This window comes from Somniosus microcephalus, chromosome 7 (assembly GCF_052327205.1).
Source record: "Somniosus microcephalus isolate GS21.2 chromosome 7, FLI_Smic_1.0, whole genome shotgun sequence".
In the NCBI taxonomy this organism is placed as follows: Eukaryota; Metazoa; Chordata; class Chondrichthyes; order Squaliformes; family Somniosidae; genus Somniosus; species Somniosus microcephalus.
Genome location: NC_140993.1, coordinates 260749012 through 260769540, shown reverse-complemented (window position 1 = coordinate 260769540; position 20529 = coordinate 260749012). Strand labels below are relative to the sequence as shown.

Genomic DNA, 20529 nt, shown 5'->3' with positions numbered 1-20529 from the left:
CTAATGTTGAAGGGACAACAAACACTGTTGCTTAGAAACAGCTTGTAAACAGTCGGCCCGTACCTTGGAAGCGTCTCTGTAGCTTAGCAACAGCTTCAGAGAGGCTTTCCAGAGACTGACTGTTTAAAAAAAATGCTAGAAGAGAAAAAAAGAAAAAAAACTAACAAAACAGCTGCTGATTTCTGCCGTTAGATCGAGGTTTCCGGACATACAGCCTCCGGATAAACCAAAGTTTCCTGTAGAATCTTACAGCACAGAAGGAGGCCATTTGGCCTGTGTGCATGTGCCAGCTGGCTCTTTGAAAGAGCTGTCCAATTTAGTCCCTCACGCCAGCTTTTTCCCCATAACCCTGAAATCATGAGCCAGCATTTTCTGCAGGAGAGGACTTACATTTGCCTTAATCCTGTCTAGATATACTCATTTATATTGGATTAAAAATACTGAGATTCCCTCAGGAGAGGGAAAACAGTCACAATGGTCGATGTACTACTAAACTTGTGTTACTTACCACCACTCCCATCCTCATGATCTTCTGTGGTTTCCTCATCTATTGTCTGAACTGTCCTCTTTTTCACACGTGAATACATATCCAGATTTTCCTTTCAAAAAAGACAGTATCAGAACTACACACTATTGTACAACCTTGAAGAACTTTTGCCCTTTGATAGGGTCGTGCCTGGCTTCAGCTCAGCGCTTTCACTTTCATTATTTTCCAAATTCAGCTATTCTAACAATGTGTGGGGAATTGTCATGATCAAACAACACTGCATGTCTCTACTACGATACAGTAGAACTCTCACCTCCCCCCCCCCTCCACCAGCAAAAGCTTTCCACCAGCCAGGCTACAAAGGATGGCCTGTGTCAACTCTCAACCATGGCAGTCAACAAACATGAGGACTCAAACCAGTATATGCAGGGTTTCCAAGGACGGGTATTTGTCACTCAAATCGGGTCTACCTCTCCCGAGCTAAATAATAGCTAGCATTTCTAATTTACCAATTTTTCAACCATGCAGCAGTTCAATCTAGCCACATTCAGATGCAGTTCACAAATCACATTTCAACTATTTAAAGTAATGCTCAAAGTACAGACTTACTTCTTCTTCTGTATCATTAAGCACTCTTAAATTCTCCAATTCCCTCATTCTCTGACGACGCAGTTTCTTCATGTCATCCATTTTCTGCAAAACAGCTTCTGCAGTGCTGCCCAACAAATGTTTGCAAATGAAGAAAACAAAAGTTAGATTGCAGTAACACGTTCCACACAGCAAGACAGTCTGATTCCTAGTTGCTGAATCCCAAGCACAGAAAGAAAATGTTCCCAACTCTTACTTTGTTATCAATTTATCAAAGAGTACAGATTGGTTTAATGTGTTGTAGCGATTTCTTCGGAGCCGACAACTGCGCCGCACTTCTGTATCAGTGCCTTCTTCATGTACTCTTTCCTCCACTTCCATTTCAGCTCTGTTACTCCGAAGTGATCTGGTGACTGGAGCTGCATTCACTAGAGACAGAATACCATGGATGACCATCATGTGTAGTGTTTAAATCCACATTTTGCTTCTCTGGATGATTCAGATGCCAGCTTTACAAAGTATTAATGTATTTACAACACAGAAACAGGCCATTCGGCCCAGCAGGTCCATGCTCCACACGAGCCTCCTGCCACCCTTCATCTAACCCCATTTAACATATCCTTCAATCAGTGTCAGCCTTGGCTCAGTGGGTAGCACTCTCTCCCGAGTCAGAAGGTTGTGGGTTCAAGTCCCACTCCAGAGACTTGAACACAAAAATCTAGGGTAACACTCCCGGCGCAGTACCGAGGGAGTGCTGCACTGTCGGAGGTGCCGTCTTTCAGATGAGACGATAAACTGAGGTCCTGTCTGCTTTCTCAGGTGAATGCAAGAGATCCCATGGCACTGTTTCGAAGTAGAGCAGGAGTTATCCTGATGCCCTGGTCAATATTTATCCCTCAATCAACATCACTAAAACAGATTATCTTGTCATTATCACATTACTGTTTGTGGGAGCTTGCTGTGCGCAAACTGGCTGCCACGTTTCCTACATTACAACAGTCACTATGTTTCAAAAGTATTGCATTGGCTGTAAAGCGCTTTGGGACGTCCTGAGGTCGTGAAAGATGCTATATAAATGCAAGTTCTCTCTTTTCCCCCCCCCTTTTTCCCTTATGTGTTTATCTAGCTTCCCCTTAAATGCACCTGTGCGATTCACCTCAAATACTCCTTGGGGTAGTGAGATCCACATTCTAACCACTCTCTGGGTAAAGAAGTGTCTCCTGAATTCCCTATTGGATTTATTGGTGACTATCTTATATTTATGGCCTCTAGTTCTGGTCTCACCGCAAGTGGAAACATCTTCTCTACGTCTACCCTGTCGAACCCTTTCATAATCTTAAAGAACTCTCAGGCTTGTATAGTACAGAATTATTACTAAACAAACAGCAAATTGACTCTCAGCTGAGCTTCCTGCAACATTCCTGGTCTCCTCCCCTGCCTCAGCACATCTGCTGCTGAAATCCTCAGCCATGCTTTTGTTACCTCCAGACTCGACTATTCCAATGCTCTGCTGACTGGCCTCCTGTCCTCCACCCTTCATAAACTGGAGCTTATCCAAAACTCTGCTGCCTGTATTCTAACCCGTACCATGTCCCATTCACCCATCACCCCTGTGCTCACTGACCTACACTGGCTCCTGGTCTACCAACGTCTCAAATTTAAAACGGTCATCGTGTTCAAATCCCTCCATGTTCTCGCTGCTCCCCATCTCTGTAACCTCCTTCAGCCCTACAATCCTCTTCCAATTCTGGCCTCCTATGCTCCCTCCACCCCTACTATTGGCAGCCGTGCCTTCATCTGTCTAGGCCCCAAGCACTGGAATTCCCTCCCTAGGTCCCTCTCTCCTCCTTTAAGACCCTCCTTAAAACAAGCTTTTTGTCATCCCGCCTACTATTTCCTTATGTGGTTCGGTGTCAAATTTTGTCTGATTACACTCCTGTGAAGCACCTTGGGATGTTCTCTTATGTTAAAGGTGCTATATAAATGCAAGTTGTTATTGCTTAATGGGATACAGAATTGACCCCAATTGTACAACATTGCCCTGAATCTTTGAGCAATACATTATGTGCCACTTCCAATATGTTCAGGTTAACAGCTACCATTTTATGGGCAAAAATTGTAGACAGCAAGTCCCAACTTGAGTAAAAAATTAACCTCATGTGCAGAACACATACTTAAAACCGTCAGCCGAGATGACTGCATTCACGTATAATCTGCTCTATTATAGGACTGATCCCAGCAGATTTAATATGACATTCCCAGATGTATATCTGATATACATTAGTGAAATAAAGCACTTAGAGCAACTATTCAAAAGAAAAGTTTGATTTACCTTCTTTATCATTGCTTTTGTTGATTTTTAGTCTTAACGATTGTCTGCAGAGAGAAGAAGAGTGCTTAAAGACTGAAGGGAAAATGTTTTGGGTGAGGAAAATATAACATTCTTGGAGCTATCTGAACTCCAGTAACTTTATTTGTTTCTTGGTATTTACAAAAATACAATGGCGCTCTCTGGTGGCAACAAATGCATACTAAAAGTTGCAATACTAAAGCAATCAAGGTAGACATGCCAAGATTGAAATTTAAGACAATACATTGCAGAAGGAAACCATGACACTGTAAAAATACAGGAATCATACATTAATCAATAATTTAACTAACGTTAGTTATGAACAGCTCTTTTACCTGGTAAAATGTTGTCCTTCCATCCCATTGTCACGCATCTCTTCCATGCTCTTTTCATTGCAGCTCGACTCTAAGGAGGTATCAGTTTGGTTCAACCGTCTTTTCCTTCTCAAAGCAGGAAACAGATTACCATTGAGGCTTTTCTTCACATTCCCAGACAAGTAACTCTGCAATGAAACAGTTACACTGAGTTCGGGAAGATTCAACAAACTGCAAAAATGTTATTAAAATCTGCTACATGGTAGACTAATCTTTTTACAAATCTAGAATGGTTGGAAATTAGCAGAATTGATTAGTGGACCATATGTCCAGAAGTCAGGGGATAAGCTTTAGAGCAGCGATTTTACAATTTGCTGCACAGCACTTGCAAGTGTCCCAGCACATGTAAAACAGAGTGCGTGCGGGCGGGCGGAGAACCTCCTCATGTATTCTGTGGTCCACTCACTTCAACAATTATGTGCAGCATTGTCACATCTCAAAATTCGACTATTTCCACAGAAAGGATTTGAGAAAAGAGTCAACTTTTCCAACAAATTGTTTATTGCTTAGTCTATGGGGAAAAAACTTGTAATAATACTGTTTTTAAAAGCCAAGCATTACTTATCTCTGTTCTTGGATCCTTCTTCCACCCTCCATACACTTGAGCTCATCCAAAACTCTGCTGCCTGTATCCTAACTCACACCAAATCCCATTCACCCATCTGTGCTCGCTGACCTACATTGACTCCCGGTCCAGCAATGCCTTGATTTTAAAATTCTCATTAGTGTTCAAATCTCTCCATGGCCTCACGTCTCGTAACCTCCTCCAGCCCTACAACCCTCAGGAGAACTCTGCGATCCTCCAATTCTGGCCTCTGGCACATCTCCGATTTCCATTGCCCTACCAGTGGCAGCTGTGCTTTCAGCTGCCTCGGCCCCAAGTTCTGTAATTCCCTAAACCTCTCTGTCCTCCTTTAAGACGCTCCTTAAAACCTACCTCTTTGAGCAAGCTTTTAATCACCTGTCCCTAATAGCTCTTTGTGACTCGGTGTCAAATTTCTCTCTGATAACACTCCTGTGAAGTGCCGTAGGACGTTTTAATACGTTAAAGGCTCTATATAAATGCAAGTTGTTGTTGCTGGAAAACGCCTCTCACCCAATGTGTTGGAAACCCATTGCTCTTTGTCTGTGAAGTTGGGATTGAAAAGAGGCCCAGATACCAAAAAGGCCATTCTGGTTTCTGAAAGAGAACTGTCAAGCAGAAAACAGTCGTGAAAGACAGGAGGCTGCAGGGAAATGTTCTGCTCTGGGTGGCAAGAATGAATCCAGAGGAGTTAATCAAACAAGACAATCACTAAAGTGGGGTAGCATTGCATGTTCAATACCTTTATCTTGTTATATGTGGAGAAGGGCCGAGAGATCAGTCAGCATGAATTGGGCGCAGTGAACAATCCCTGCACCAGAATAGGAGGCCCAAGGACCAGATATTGGGCCTCGGACCTCATTTGATTTGAGACTGGTGAGCGATTGAGCGTCTTTGGCTCCACATTCAGCGAAGTATTTTTTTAAACAAATCTACCTTTTTGGTGTTGGCCTTCAGTGGTTCCTTTAAGAGCCGCTGCTAAGGCCACTCATAGACCATGTTTTCCTGAATGCAGCTGGCCAGCACTGGCTGCATTCAGGGCATACCAATTTTGCAAAGGGGGCCTCAAACAGGCATTCGCCCCCTTATTTCCATTTGCAAAGGGCCCAACCCCTGTTTCAGGCACTGGCCCTGGACACCTTTTTCTATCTTTACCAATATGGAAGCTGGTGCACTTTCTGCACGGAATATGTGCGCACACATGCACATGCCATATTGGACAATGTCAGCCATTTTACGCCTGTAAAATGGGAGGGTGGGTGGGAAAAGAGAGGCCAACTTCTAGGTCAAGGTGCATTAACTGAACTAAGCAAATCTGATAGTATCTATTCCTCTGCATGTTCATCTTGCTGTAGAATAAATAGCTAAATGATTCAAACCAAGCTTCCCTCATCTGGTGTCAACAGTGCTATCAAGCGGCACTTACCCACCAGTAACCTGATCAGTTTGGGTTCCGCTAGGAACACTTGGCTCTAGGCCTCATTACAGCCTTAGTCCAAACGGACAAAAGAGCTGAATTCCAGAGATGAGAGTGACTGCCCTTGACATCAAGGAGCCCTAGTAAAACTGAAGTCAATGGGAATCAGGGGAAAAACTCTCCACTGGTTGGAGTCATACCTAGCACAAAGGAAGATGGCTGTGGATGTTGGGAGACCAATCATCTCAGCCCCAGGACATCGCTGCAGGAGTTCCTCAGGGCAGTGTCCTCGGCTCAACCATCTTCAGCTGCTTCATCAATGACCTTCCCTCCAATCATAAAGGTCAGAAGTGGGGATGGTCACTGACGATTGCACAGGTTCGCAACTCCTCAGATAATAAAGCAGTCCATGCTCGCATGCAGCAAGACCTGGACGACATTCAGTCTTGGGCTGATAAGTGGCAAGTAACATTCGCGCCACACAAGTGCCAGGCAATGACTATCTCCAACAAGAGAGGATCTAACCACCTCTCCTTGACATTTAACAGCATTACCATCATTGAATCCCCCAACATCAACATCCTGGGGAGGGGGTAAAACATTAACCAGAAACTTAACTGGACCAGCCACATAAATACTGTGGCTACAAGAGCAGGTCAGAGGCTGGGTATTCTGTGACGAATGTCTCACCTCCTGACTCCCCAAAGCCTTTCCACCATCTACAAGGCACAAGTCAGGAGTGCGATGGAGTAGTCACCACTTGTCTGGATGAGTGCAGCTCTAACACCACTCAAGAAGCTCAACACCATCCAGGACAAAGCAGCCCACTTGATTGGCACCGCATCCACCACCTTAAACATTCACTCCCTCCACCACCGGCGTACCGTGGCTGCGGTACCATCTACAAGATGCACTGCAGCAACTCACCAAGGCTTCTTTGACAGCACCTCCCAAACCCACAATCTCTACCACTTAGAAGGACAAGGGCAGCAGGCGCATGGGAACAACATCACCTGCAAGTTCCCCTCTAAGTCACACACCATCCTGACTTGGAAGTATATCACCGTTCCTTCATAGTCACTGGGTCAACATCCTGGAACTCCCTCCCTAACAGCACTATGGGAGCAATTAGGGATGGGCAATAAATGCTGGCCTGGCCAATGAAGCCCACATCCCAGGAACAAATTTTTTAAAAACTCAGCCTTTGGAGAGATTGAAGAAACACACACAAATCTAGGCTGACACTCCAGTGCAGTACTAAGGGAGTGCTACATAAGAAGTAGGAGCAGGAGTAGGCCATACGGCCCCTCGGGCCTGCTCCGCCATTCAATAGGATCATGGCTGATCCGAATCTAGACTCACGTCCACTTCCCTGCCCTCTCCCCGTAACCCCCAATTCCCTTATCTGCTAGGAAACTGTCTATCTCCATTTTAAATTTATTTAATGTTGCAGCTTCCACAGCTCTCTGGGGTAGCAAATTCCATAGATTTACTACCCTCTTGAGTGAAGAAGTTTCTCCTCATCTCAGTTTTGAAAGGGCAGCCCCTTATTCTAAGATTATGCCCCCTAGTTCTAGTCTCACCCATCAGTGGAAACATCCTCACCGCATCCACCCGATCAAGCCCCCTCACAATCTTATATGTTTCGATAAGATCGCCTCTCATTCTTCTGAACTCCAATGAGTAGAGTCCCAACCTACTCAACCTTTCCTCATACGTCAACCCCCTCATCTCCGGAATCAACCGAGTGAACCTTCTCTGAACCGCCTCGAGAGCAAGTATATCTTTTCTTAAATATGGAAACCAAAACTGCACACAGTATTCCAGGTGTGGCCTCACCAGTACCCTGTATAACTGAAGCAAGACTTCCCTGTTTTTATACTCCATCCCCCTTGCAATAAAAGCCAAGATTCCATTGGCCTTCCTGCTCACCTGCTGCACCTGCATACTAACTTTTTGTGTTTCATGCACCAGGACCCCCAGATCCCTTTGTACTGTAGCACTTTGCAGTTTCTCTCCATTTAGATAATAACTTGCTCTTTGATTTTTTCTGCCAAAGTGCATAACCTCACACTTTCCAACATTATATTGCATCTGCCAAATCTCTGCCCATTCACTTAGCCTGTCTATGTCCTTTTGCAGGTTTTTTATGTCCTCCTCACTCACTGCTTTCCCTCCCATCTTTGTATCGTCAGCAAACTTGGATATGTTGCACTCGGTCCCTTCCTCCAAATCGTTAATATAGATTGTAAAGAGTTGGGGTCCCAGCACTGACCCCTGCGGAACACCACTGGTTACAGATTGCCAGCCCGAAAACGAACCATTTCTCCCAACTCTTTGTTTTCTGTTAGATAGCCAATCTTCCACCCATGCCTGTATATTACCCCCATCCCGTGATTTTTTATCTTGATCAGTAATCTTTTGTGTGGAACCTTGTCAAATGCTTTTTGGAAGTCCAAATACACTACATCCACTGGTTCCCCTTTATCCACCCTGTATGTTACGTCCTCAAAGAATTCGAGCAAATTTGTCAAACATGACATCCCCTTCATCATAAAACTATGCTGACTCTGTCCTATTAAATTATGTTTATCCAAATGCTCTGTTACTGTTTCCTTAATAATGGACTCCAACATTTTGCCAACCACAGATGTTAGGCTAACTGGTCTATAGTTTCCGGCCTTTTGTCTACTTCCCTTCTTAAATAAGGGTGCTCCATTAGCAGTTTTCCAATCTGCCGGGACCTTTCCTGAGTCCAGGGAGTTTCGGAAAATAATCACCAATGCATCCACAATCCCTACCGCCACTTCTCTCAAGACCCTAGGATGTAGGCCATCAGGTCCGGGGGATTTATCCGCCTTAAGTCCCATTATTTTACCGAGTACCATCTCCTTAGTGATTTTAATCGTGTTTAGCTCCCCCACCCCCCCCCACATTGCCCCCTGTTTGTCCAGTGTTGGGATATTTTTAGTGTCCTCTACTGTAAAGACTGATACAAAATATTTGTTCAGCGTCTTTGCCATCTCCATGTTCCCCACTAGTTTCCCGGTCCCATCCTCTAAGGGACCAATGTTCACTTTAGCCACCCTTTTTCTTTTTATATAGCTGTAGAAACTCTTGCTATCTGTTTTTATATTTTTTGCTAGTTTACTTTCATAATCTATCTTCCCTTTCTTAATCAATCTTTTAGTTATTGTTTGCTGGCTTTTAAATGCTTCCCAATCTTCTATCCTCCCACTAGATTTGGCTACTTTATATGCCCTTGTTTTCAGTCGGATACTATCCTTTATTAATTTACTAAGCCACAGATGGCTGTCTTTTCTTTTACTCCCCTTTTTCCTCAGTGGAATATATTTATCTTGAAAGTTGTGAAATATCTCCTTGAATGTAGACCACTGCTCTTGTACCGTCTTACACTTTAATCTGTTTTCCCAGTCGACTTTAACCAATTCTACTCTTATACCTTCATAGTCTCCTTTATTTAAGCTCAGTACACTGGTTTGAGATCCAACTCTCTCACCCTCAAACTGAATTTGGAATTCAACCATATTATGGTCACTCATTCCAAGGGGATCCTTTACTAGGACATTTTTTTATTAATCCTGTCTCATTACACAGGACCAGATCTAAGATTGCCTGCCCCCTGGTTGGTTCAGTTAAATACTGCTCAAGGAACCCATCCCTAATACACTCTATGAACTCTTCCTCAAGGCTGCCATGCCCAATTTGATTAGTCCAGTCAATACCTTTCGGATGAGACGTTAAAGCAAGGCCCCGTATGCTTCTACGTAAAAGATCCCATGGCACTATTTTGAAAAACAGCAGGGGAGTTCTCCCCTATCCTGGTCAATATTTATCCCCCAATCAATATCACTAAAAAAAAAAATCTCTGATCATTATCACATTGCTGTTTGTGGGAGCTTGCTGTGCACAAATTGGCTACCGCCTTTCCTACATTACAACAGTGACTACACTTCAAAAGTACTTCAATGGCTGTAAAGCGCTTTGGGATATCCTGAGGTTGTGAAAGACGCTATAGAAATACAAGTCTTTTTTTTCCTCTTAACATGCTCAAGTCAGAGATCCAGTTCAGGTCAAAAAGGGGTTTCCATTGTTGCACTCCTGGGACCTGCGATCATACAAGCAGATACAGGGCATGAAAGTCAACTCCAATAGACGCTTAGACTGCTTACAGGAACAACTGTAAGCAGTCTAAGGGGCAGAAGGTATGGAGTAAAACGTAAAGTAATAAAAAGGGCAAAAGCAGGAACTAAGTGTCACAAAACATATTTGAAAGTTCTCTATCTGAATGCACGTAGCATTCGTAACAAAATAGACGAGTTAATGGCACAAATAACTACATATGGGTATGATCTTGTGGCCATTACAGAAACATGGCTGCAGGGTGACAATGCCTGGGAATTAAGCATACCAGGTTATTTAACGATCAGGAAGGACAGGCAGGAAGGAAGGGGAGGTGGGGTGGCTATGTTAATAAAGGAAGGAATCACTATAATACAGAGAAATGATATTGGGTCAAAAGATCAGGATAATGAAAGAGTTTGGGTGGAGGTAAGGAATAATAAGGGGAAAAAAACACTAGTGGGCGTAGTCTATAGGCCTCCGAACAGTTGCAACTCTGTTGGACGGAGTATCAATCAGGAAATAGTTGAGGCTTGTAATAAGGGAACATCTATAATTATGAGGGATTTTAACTATCATAGTAATTGGACAAATCAAATTGGGCAGGGCTGCCTTGAGGATGAGTTCATTGAGTGTATTAGGGATGGGTTTCTTGAGCAGTATGTAACTGAACCGACCAGGGGGCAAGCAACCTTAGATCTGGTCCTGTGTAACGAGACAGGATTAATTAAAAATGTCCTAGTAAAGGATCCCCTTGGAATGAGTGACCATAACATGGTTGAATTCCATATTCAATTAGAGGGTGAGAAGGTTGGATCTCAAACAAGCGTGCTAAGCTTGAATAAAGGAGACTATGAAGGTATGAGAGCGGAATTGAGTAGAGTGGATTGGGAAAATAGATTAAAGGGTAAGACGATACATGATCAGTGGTGTACATTTAAGGAGTTATTTTACAACTTCCAAAAAATATATATTCCACTGAGAAGAAAAGGGTGTAAAAGAAAAGACAGCCATCCGTGGCTAAGTAAAGAAATTAAGGATAGTATTCGACTAAAAACAAGGGCATATAAGGTAGCCAAATCTAGTGGGAGGATAGAGGATTGGGAAAACTTTAAAAGACAGCAAAAAATAACAAAAAAATTGATTAAGAAAGGGAAGATAGATTATGAAAGTAAATTAGCAAAAAATATAAAAACAGATAGTAAGAGTTTTTATAGTTATATAAAAAGAAAAAGGGTGGCTAAAGTAAATGTTGGTCCCTTAGAGGATGAGACCAGGAAATTAATGGTGGGAAATATGGACATGGCAAAAACACTGAATGAATATTTTGTATCAGTCTGGCAGCACGGTGGCATAGTGGTTAGCACTGTTGCCTCACAGCGCCAGGGACCCGGGTTCGAATCCGGTCTCGGGTGACTGTCTGTGTGGAGTTTGCACATTCTCCCTGTGTTTGCGTGGGTTTCCTCCGGGTGCTCCGGTTTCCTCCCACAGTCCAAAGATGTGCGGGTTAGGTTGATTGGCTATGATAAATTGACCCTTAGTGTTAGGGGGATTAAATACGTGGGGTTACGGGGATCGGGTGGGAGATGTCGGTGCAGGCTCGATGGGCCGAAATGGCCTCTATCTGCACTGTGGGATTTCTGTGATTCTGTGATCTGTGATTTACAGTAGAGGACACTAAGAATATCCCAACACTGGACAAACAGGGGGCTATTGGGGGGGGGGGGAGGAGCTAAACACGATCAAAATCACTAAGGAAGCGGTACGCGGTAAAATAATGGGACTCAAGGCGGATAAATCACCTGGACCTGATGGCTTACATCCTAGGGTCTTGAGGGAAGTGTCGGTAGGGATTGTGGATGCATTGGTAATAATTTTCCAAAACTCCCTGGACTCAGCAAAGGTCCCGGCAGACTGGAAAACTGCTAATGTAACACCCTTATTTAAAAAGGGCAGTAGACAGAAGGCTGGAAACTATAGACCGGTTAGCCTAGCATCTGTGGTAGGTAAAATTTTGGAGTCCATTATTAAGGAGACAGTAACAGGACATTTGGATAATCATAATTTAATAGGACAAAGTCAGCATGGTTTTATGAAGGGGAAGTCATGTTTGACAAATTTGCTGGAGTTCTTTGAGGAAGTAACATACAGGGTGGATAAAGGGGAACCAGTGGACATAGTGTATTTAGACTTCCAAAAGGCATTTGACAAGGTGCCACACAAAAGATTATTGCTTAAGATAAAAAAATCACGGGATTGGGGGTAATATTCTGGCATGGATAGAGGATTGGCTATCTAACAGAAGGCAGAGAGTTGGGATAAATGGTTCATTCTCAGACTGGCAATCAGTAACCAGTGGTGTTCCACAGGGGTCAGTGCTGGGTCCCCAACTCTTTACAATCTATATTAACGATTTGGAGGAGGGGACCGAGTGTAACATATCAAAGTTTGCAGATGATACTAAGATGGGAGGGAAAGTAATGAGTGAGGAGGACATAAAAAACCTGCAAGGGGACATAGACAGGCTAAGTAAGTGGGCAGAGATTTGGCAGATGGAATACAATACTGGAAAGTGTGAGGTTATGCACTTTGGCAGGAAAAATCGTAGAGCAAGTTATTATCTTAATGGCAAGAAACTGGAAAGTACTGAAGTACAAAGGGATCTGGGGGTCCTGGTGCACGAAACTCAAAAGGTTAGTATGCAGGTGCAGCAAGTGATTAAGGCGGCCAATGGAATGTTGGCTTTCATTGCTAGGGGGATAGAATATAAAAATAGGGAGGTATTGCTTCAGTTGTACAAGGTATTGGTGAGACCGCACCTGGAATACTGCATACAGTTTTGGTGTCCATACTTAAGAAAAGATATACTTGCTCTCGAGTCAGTACAAAGAAGGTTCACTCGGTTAATCCCGGGGGTGAGGGGATGGGCATATGAGGAGAGGTGGAGTAGATTGGGACTCTACTCATTGGAGTTCAGAAGAATGAGAGGCGATCTTATTGAAACATACAAGATTGTGAAGGGGTTGGATCGGGTGGATGCGGGGAAGATGTTCCCGATGATGGGTGAAACTAGAACTAGCGGGCATAGTCTTAGAATAAGGGGCTGCTCTTTCAAAACTGAGATGAGGAGGAACTACTTCACTCAGAGGGTGGTAGGTCCATGGAATATGCTGCCCCAAAAAGCTGTAGAAGCTACATCATTACATAAATTTAAAACAGAAATAGACAGTTTCCTAGAAGTAAAGGGAATTAAGGGTTACGGGCAGGAATTTGGACATGAGTCTAGGTTCAGATCGGATATGGCCCTGTGGGTAGCGGAGCGGGCCCAGGGGCCGTGTAGCCTGATCCTGCTCCTATTTCGTGTGTCTAATTCTGTTAGATTCAGGAGATGGTTCTGTGATAGTAGATTGGCGGTTAGGATCAGATCAGCCATGATCTTATTGAATGGCGGAGCAGGCTCGAGGGGCCGATTGGCCTACTCCTATTTCTTATGTTCTTATAACTGCTGCCAATGAATCAGACAGTATTTACAACAAACCCAAATTTGTAACAGGCACCCTCAACGTGGATTGGCTCACGTGCTGACTGTGAAGGCCAAAAATCACAGGCTACCTAATGCAGCAGAAAAACAGCTGTTGCAACGCCTTAAAGGCACACTGGCACTTGGTGTTTTGCAAGTACCCTATTTTTAAAATGTTTTTGCTGGCATATTAAAGATAGCAGAAGAAAAGTACAAGGGTCACAGAGAAGACTGCTGCATTTACAGACAGCGCCCTAGAGATATTATAAAAGGAAGCAAGTGAGTTGTCATCTTTGGCATGGAAGGTCACCCTTTTCAGAAGGTAGTTGTTTGTACTGCAGAGGAAGAGTGGCAGAGCATAGGAATCATTTCTGTCGGCAGCACGTCCGCCATTCAATTTTTAAAAATTTGTTCCTGGGATGTGGGCGTCGCTGGCAAGGTCAGCATTTATTACCCATCCCTAATTGCCCTCGAGAAGGCTGCCTTCTTGAACCGCTGCAGTCCTATAGTGCTGATAGGGAGGGAGTTCCAGGATTTTGACCCAGCGACGATGAAGGAATGGCGATATATTTCCAAGTGAGAATGGTGTGTAACTTGCAGGGGAATTTGCAGGTGATGGTGCTCCCATGCACCTTGTCCTGCTAGGTGGTAGAGGGTGCGGGTTTAGGAGGTGCTGTCGAAGAAGCCATGGCAAATTGTTGCAATGCATCTTGTAGATGGTACACACTGCAGCCACAGTGTGCCAGTGGTGGAGGGAGTGAATATTTAATGTGGACACATTTCACCACATTGAAGTCTGCTGCCAAGGTAAGTGTCTGTTGAATAGATGTGTGCTAGTGACGGGATAATAAATGGGTGTGCCAATTAATCTATTAACCAGCATGCAAGTAAAAGCAATGGTATACTATGGCACGGTAGTGCTGGAAACCCAGTGATTCAGATCCTGTTCAGATGTGGCTCCCAATATAGTCATAACAAAAACATAGAATTGTGTGTCTTGGTTTTAAATAACTGAACAGCTGTCACACTTCCAAATCTGGGTTACAAGGAACCCTTTATAACCTCAAAATAGAGAGACATACTTCATACATTAGTCAGATCTAACATTTTCTAGAACATAATGTCTATTACAAAAAGATTGCAACTTACTCAATTACAACAGAGAACTATGCTAAACACTGAATACATTTACTCTCTAGGTTGCATCATTCTTAAGATGGAAGGTACAAAAGTTAAATGCATTTATTTGGCACACAGCACAGTCCCACAGATGAGATGAATGACCAGTCGACTGTTTTTGGTAATACTAATTGAAGAACATAGGACACCTATATAAATCAATTGGTGTCGAGATATTTTCTATATTTCCCTGAACAGACAGATGAGGTCCTTAGTTTCTACAGAATATCTGAAAGACGGCACCTCCAGCACTGCAGCATAGATGCCAGAAAGCCTGGGAAGAGAGTGTGTGTGTGTGTGGTGTGGGGGGGGGGGGTGATTGAACCCACAACTTCTGATTTAAAAAGCTGTCTACTGAACCAAGCTGACTACTATATCTAACAGTGCAAAACTGTTAGCAAAAAAAGTTGGTTTCAAAATGCAACGATTTAAGTAAAATGACAAAAGGCTGTACTGTCGCAACACTGAACTTCCAGAGACCGCCTAACTTAACTGCATTCAAACAACGAAATCGTAATATCCGACATCAGCTCGCAGCGCTCCTCTCGTTCTAACGAGAGAGAGCGCGCAAAATGCTATGGAGGCACTGCTGTCCCAGCAGCTGGAGCAATGCGAAATCCCGTTCCTCAATCTCTGTAGCTCGGATAGAGGACTTGCGCTGTAGCATTGAATGCTGGGATACCTCCACTTCCATAGTCGACAGAAAATGCTCACAAATCCCCACTGAATTGTCCGAGAACATTTTTAAAAATGCAGACAAAAAAAAAAGTCGGGAGGGGCTGGAATGGGGTGCCGAATAATGAGCGAGATGAAGAAGTTGGAAGAACAATCTTCAGTGATGACACTTGGCCGACCCGTGCCTGCGGCCCATGTGACCGGTTGTTTTTCAGCGGCCACAGTCAACGCCTGAAGCGTGAAAGCCGAGCTCGGGCCCGAGATTTGGACGGAAGCTCCCCGGGCCTGAGCTCACTTCGGACCGCCCGAGCCCGTTTCAAAACAAATCTATATTGACGTCTGCGACAATGGAACAAACAAAAAACACAAACAGTCCGACAGAGGCGCGGCTCCGCCAGCAAACTGCGTCACTCCCCCCACCGAGCGGCCATCGCTCCCCGGGCCAGGCTCCGATAGCGACACATCGCCCCCACCATGGCCGGGGGATTGGGCCGCAATCCCAGGGCAGCCACTCACCCGGGGCGGGAGATCTCACCAGATAAACGGTCAGCCCCAGTGACAGGGGCCCCTCCCCCCACAGTGACAGGGGCCCCTCCCCCCACAGTGACAGGGGCCCCTCCCCCCACAGTGACAGGGGCCCCCTCCCCCCAGTGACAGGGGGGCCCCCTCCCCCCACAGTGACAGGGGCCCCCTCCCCCCACAGTGACAGGGGCCCCTCCCCCCCAGTGACAGGGGCCCCTCCCCCCCACAGTGACAGGGGCCCCTCCCCCCCGTGACAGGGGCCCCTCCCCCCCCAGTGACAGGGCCCCCCCCCCCACAGTGACAGGGGCCCCTCCCCCCAGTGACAGGGGCCCCTCCCCCCAGTGACAGGGGCCCCTCCCCCCACAGTGACAGGGGGCCCCTCCCCCCCACAGTGACAGGGGCCCCTCCCCCCACACAGTGACAGGGCCCCCCCCACACAGTGACAGGGGCCCCTCCCCCCCCCACAGTGACAGGGGCCCCTCCCCCCACAGTGACAGGGGCCCCTCCCCCCCCCAGTGACAGGGGCCCCTCCCCCCCCCAGTGACAGGGGCCCCTCCCCCCCCCAGTGACAGGGGCCCCCCTCCCCCCCACAGTGACAGGGGCCCCTCCCCTCCCCCCACAGTGACAGGGGCCCCCTCCCCCCCCCACAGTGACAGGGCCCCCCCCCCCACACAGTGACAGGGCCCCCCCCCCACAGTGACAGGGGCCCCTCCCCCACAGTGACAGGGGGCCCCTCCCCCACAGTGACAGGGGGCCCCTCCCCCACAGTGACAGGGGGCCCCTCCCCCACAGTGACAGGGGGCCCCTCCCCCACAGTGACAGGGGCCCATCCCCCCCCACAGTGACAGGGGCCCCTCCCCCCACAGTGACAGGGGCCCCTCCCCCCAGAGTGACAGGGGCCCCTCCCCCCCCACAGTGACAGGGGCCCCTCCCCCCCCACAGTGACAGGGGCCCCTCCCCCCCCCCACCAGTGACAGGGGCCCCTCCCCCCCCACCAGTGACAGGGGCCCCTCCCCCCCCCACAGTGACAGGGGCCCCTCCCCCCCCCACAGTGACAGGGGCCCCTCCCCCCCCCCACAGTGACAGGGGCCCCTCCCCCCCCACAGTGACAGGGGCCCCTCCCCCCCCCACAGTGACAGGGGCCCCTCCCCCCCCCCACAGTGACAGGGGCCCCTCCCCCCCCACAGTGACAGGGGCCCCTCCCCCCTCCCACAGTGACAGGGGCCCCTCCCCCCCCCCACAGTGACAGGGGCCCCTCCCCCCCCCACAGTGACAGGGGCCCCTCCCCCCCCCACAGTGACAGGGGCCCCTCCCCCCCCCACAGTGACAGGGGCCCCTCCCCCCCCCCCCCACAGTGACAGGGGCCCCTCCCCCCCCACAGTGACAGGGGCCCCTCCCCCCCCCACAGTGACCGGGGCCCCTCCCCCCCCACAGTGACAGGGGCCCCTCCCCCCCCCACAGTGACAGGGGCCCCTCCCCCCCACAGTGACAGGGGCCCCTCCCCTCCCCCCCCCCACAGTGACCGGGGCCCCTCCCTCCCCCCCCAGTGACAGGGGCCCCTCCCCCCCCCAGTGACAGGGGCCCCTCCCCCCCAGTGACCGGGGCCCCTCCCCCCCCAGTGACCGGGGCCCCTCCCCCCCCAGTGACCGGGGCCCCTCCCCCCCCAGTGACCGGGACGCCCCTCCCCCCCCAGTGACCGGGACGCCCCTCCCCCCCCAGTGACCGGGACGCCCCCCCACACACAGTGACCGGGACACCCCCCCCACACACAGTGACGGGACACCCCCCCCACACACAGTGACGGCCCCCCCCACACACACAGTGACAGGGCCACACCCACACAGTGACAGGGGCCCCCCCCCCCACACACACACACACACACAGTGACAGGGCCCCCCCCCCCCCCAACACACAGTGACAGGGGCGCCCCCCCCCCCAACACACAGTGACAGGGGCGCCCCCCCCCCAACACACAGACAGGGGCGCCCCCCCCCCAACACACAGTGACAGGGGCGCCCCCCCCCCCAACACAGTGACAGGGGCGCCCCCCCCCCCAACACACAGTGACAGGGGGCCCCCCAACACAGTGACAGGGCCCCCCCCCCACCACACACAGTGACAGGGCCCCCCCCCCACCACACACAGTGACAGGGCCCCCCCCCCCACCACACACAGTGACAGGGCCCCCCCCCCACCACACACAGTGACAGGGCCCCCCCCCCACCACACACAGTGACAGGGCCCCCCCCCCCCACCACACACAGTGACAGGGCCCCCCCCCCACCACACACAGTGACAGGGCCCCCCCCCCCACCACACACAGTGACAGGGCCCCCCCCCCCCCCACCACACACAGTGACAGGGCCCCCCCCCACCACACACAGTGACAGGGCCCCCCCCCCACCACACAGTGACAGGGCCCCCCCCACCACACAGTGACAGGGCCCCCCCCCACCACACACAGTGACAGGGCCCCCCCCACCACACACAGTGACAGGGCCCCCCCCCACCACACACAGTGACAGGGCCCCCCCCCCACCACACACAGTGACAGGGCCCCCCCCCCCACCACACACAGTGACAGGGCCCCCCCCCCCCCACCACACACAGTGACAGGGCCCCCCCCACCACCACACACAGTGACAGGGGCCCCCCCACACACACAGTGTCCGCCCCCGGTCGAGTGATCGCGGTCTTACCGGCTCGGCCCGGCCTCGGCAGGAGGGGGCCGAACTGTGACTTTTCTCCAGGGCGATGAACTCGGAGCTGGAGTCCAGGGTGACGGACACGCCGCTCCTCAACATCACCATGGCTGAGGGAGGCAGGCGGACAGTGGCTGGCGATGGCTGGTGGGGTGAGCTCCCGCTCCCGCTCGAGCTCCGCCAGCCGTTGCTCCGCCCCGCGCGCTCCAACCGCCCGAGATTCTGGCGCCAGAACTTTCCCGCGCGCCGCGCTCTCCGCGCTCCCTTCCGCCAGCTAAAAGAGTTCCGCCGCTAGTCTGACTCTTTCCGACCGGACGAGCTGTTAGGGCGCGCGGGATCAGCGTCCAATATCACCAAATACAAATCTGACGGCAGCAAGGTGGGTATTATCGCCTGGATTCAATATTCTCCTATAGCGCGCAGTGCGACAACAACAACATTCACCACCACTTCCAATTTGCCGGAAGCCGAAAAGCCACCTCGCTCACACATTGGTCGGCATTCCAGCCAACCCGCCGCCGCCCTCGTGTCACGTGCTCTCGACGGCCCGCATAATTGCGTCACAGCGGACCAATCAGAACTCGGTAAACACACCTCGTGTGACGCAATAGACAGGGGCGTGGTTAAAACTAAAAGGCACGTGGGGGAGCCTGCTGACTTGGATTGAAGGATTGCTGCAAAATCTGGGCAGCAAACATTGCTGCTCATCAGCTAGGTTATAGTGCCTAGGAACTATAGAGTGGATGCATTTTCACACCCACCCACTCAGCAGCCATATTAATGAGTTCTTGATTTGCCTGAAAGGGCGTTGGAAGCACATTCAGTGGTAACTTTCAAAAGGGAATTGGATTAATACTTGAAGAGAAAAAATTTGCTGGGCTGTGAGGAAAGCAGGGTGAGTGGGACTAATTGGATAGCACTTTCAAAGAGCTGGCACAGGCACGATGGGCCGAATGACCTCCTTCTGTGCTGACTCAATCTGTGATTCTACTTTATGGTACTGAATACCGTGCCCCAGAAGCTGTCCAATTTGTGTGACATACACCAATATTGTATGTTTTTAATCCCCTTTCAAGTACCTGTTGACTGCTCTTTTTCAGTGTAATCTAACAGTGGGCTGATGCTTGGCTCCCATAACCAATCTATTGATAAGGCGTTAACCTTTGTTCACTGGTAGCACTCCAGTCGATGAGTCAGAAGGTTGTGGGTTCAAGTCCCACTCCAGAGACTTGAGCACAAAAATCTAGGCTGACACTGCAGCGCAATGCTGAGGGAGTGCTGCACTGATGGAATTGCCGTCTTTCAGATGAGACGTTAAACGAAGGCCCCGTCTGCTCTCCTGGACATAAAAGATCCCACAGCACTATTTCGAAGACTATCAGGGGAGTTGTAGTTAACATTTATCCCTCAACCAACAATACTAAAGTAGATTATCTGGTCATTATCACATTGCTGTTTGTGGAACCTTGCTGTATGCAATTTGGCTGCCAAGTTACCTACATTATAACAATGACTTCTCTTTAAAAATACTTAATTGGCTGTAAAGCACTTTGGATGTCCTGACGTTGTGAAAGGCACTATATTAATGCAAGTACGTCTTTCTATTCCTCCGTCAATATGCTGTGTCATTTACCTCAAGGTCTGTGTTGGGTCCTTGTTTCCATACTAACTATTTTTGCATCTGAAACATTAACTCTGTTTTTCTCCTCACGGATGCTGGTTGACCTGCTGAGTATTTCCAACATTTTCTGTTTTTATTTCAGATTTCCAGCATCCGCAGTATTTTGCTTTTGAATTAGTGTGTAATTCATTTGCACCTCTCTTCCAGGAATGCCCACCTTGAAGAAGTTCTGCTCTTCTCTCTGGCAGGATTTCCGTTTGTTTCTTTTACCTTGTTACCTTCCCTTTTGTTCTTCCCTCCCTCCTCTTTTCCCTCCCTCTGCACTTGCTTAAAACCTGTTATATCTCTAACTTTTTCCAGTTCTGATG

The 20529-nt window shown here is 48.7% G+C and overlaps 1 protein-coding gene across 2 annotated transcripts in view; it reads right to left on the bottom strand.

Annotated features, from left to right (window-relative positions):
- Positions 1–18996, bottom strand: part of atad2 (ATPase family AAA domain containing 2) — an 80937-nt gene extending 61941 nt beyond the window's left edge. Inside the window, exons 1-6 of one of the 2 annotated variants that reach the window (XM_085993672.1) lie at positions 18538–18996; positions 3761–3927; positions 3408–3451; positions 1332–1503; positions 1097–1202; positions 509–599 (exon numbers count right to left, since the gene is read on the bottom strand). In XM_085993672.1, coding sequence (XP_085849798.1) covers positions 509–599; positions 1097–1202; positions 1332–1503; positions 3408–3451; positions 3761–3927; positions 18538–18648 — 691 coding nt within the window. In that variant the 5' untranslated portion in view covers positions 18649–18996. The remainder of the gene's footprint in view (positions 1–508; positions 600–1096; positions 1203–1331; positions 1504–3407; positions 3452–3760; positions 3928–18537) is intronic. The other variant, XM_085993671.1, reaches the window with a different exon arrangement.
- Positions 18997–20529: the final 1533 nt, after the last annotated feature.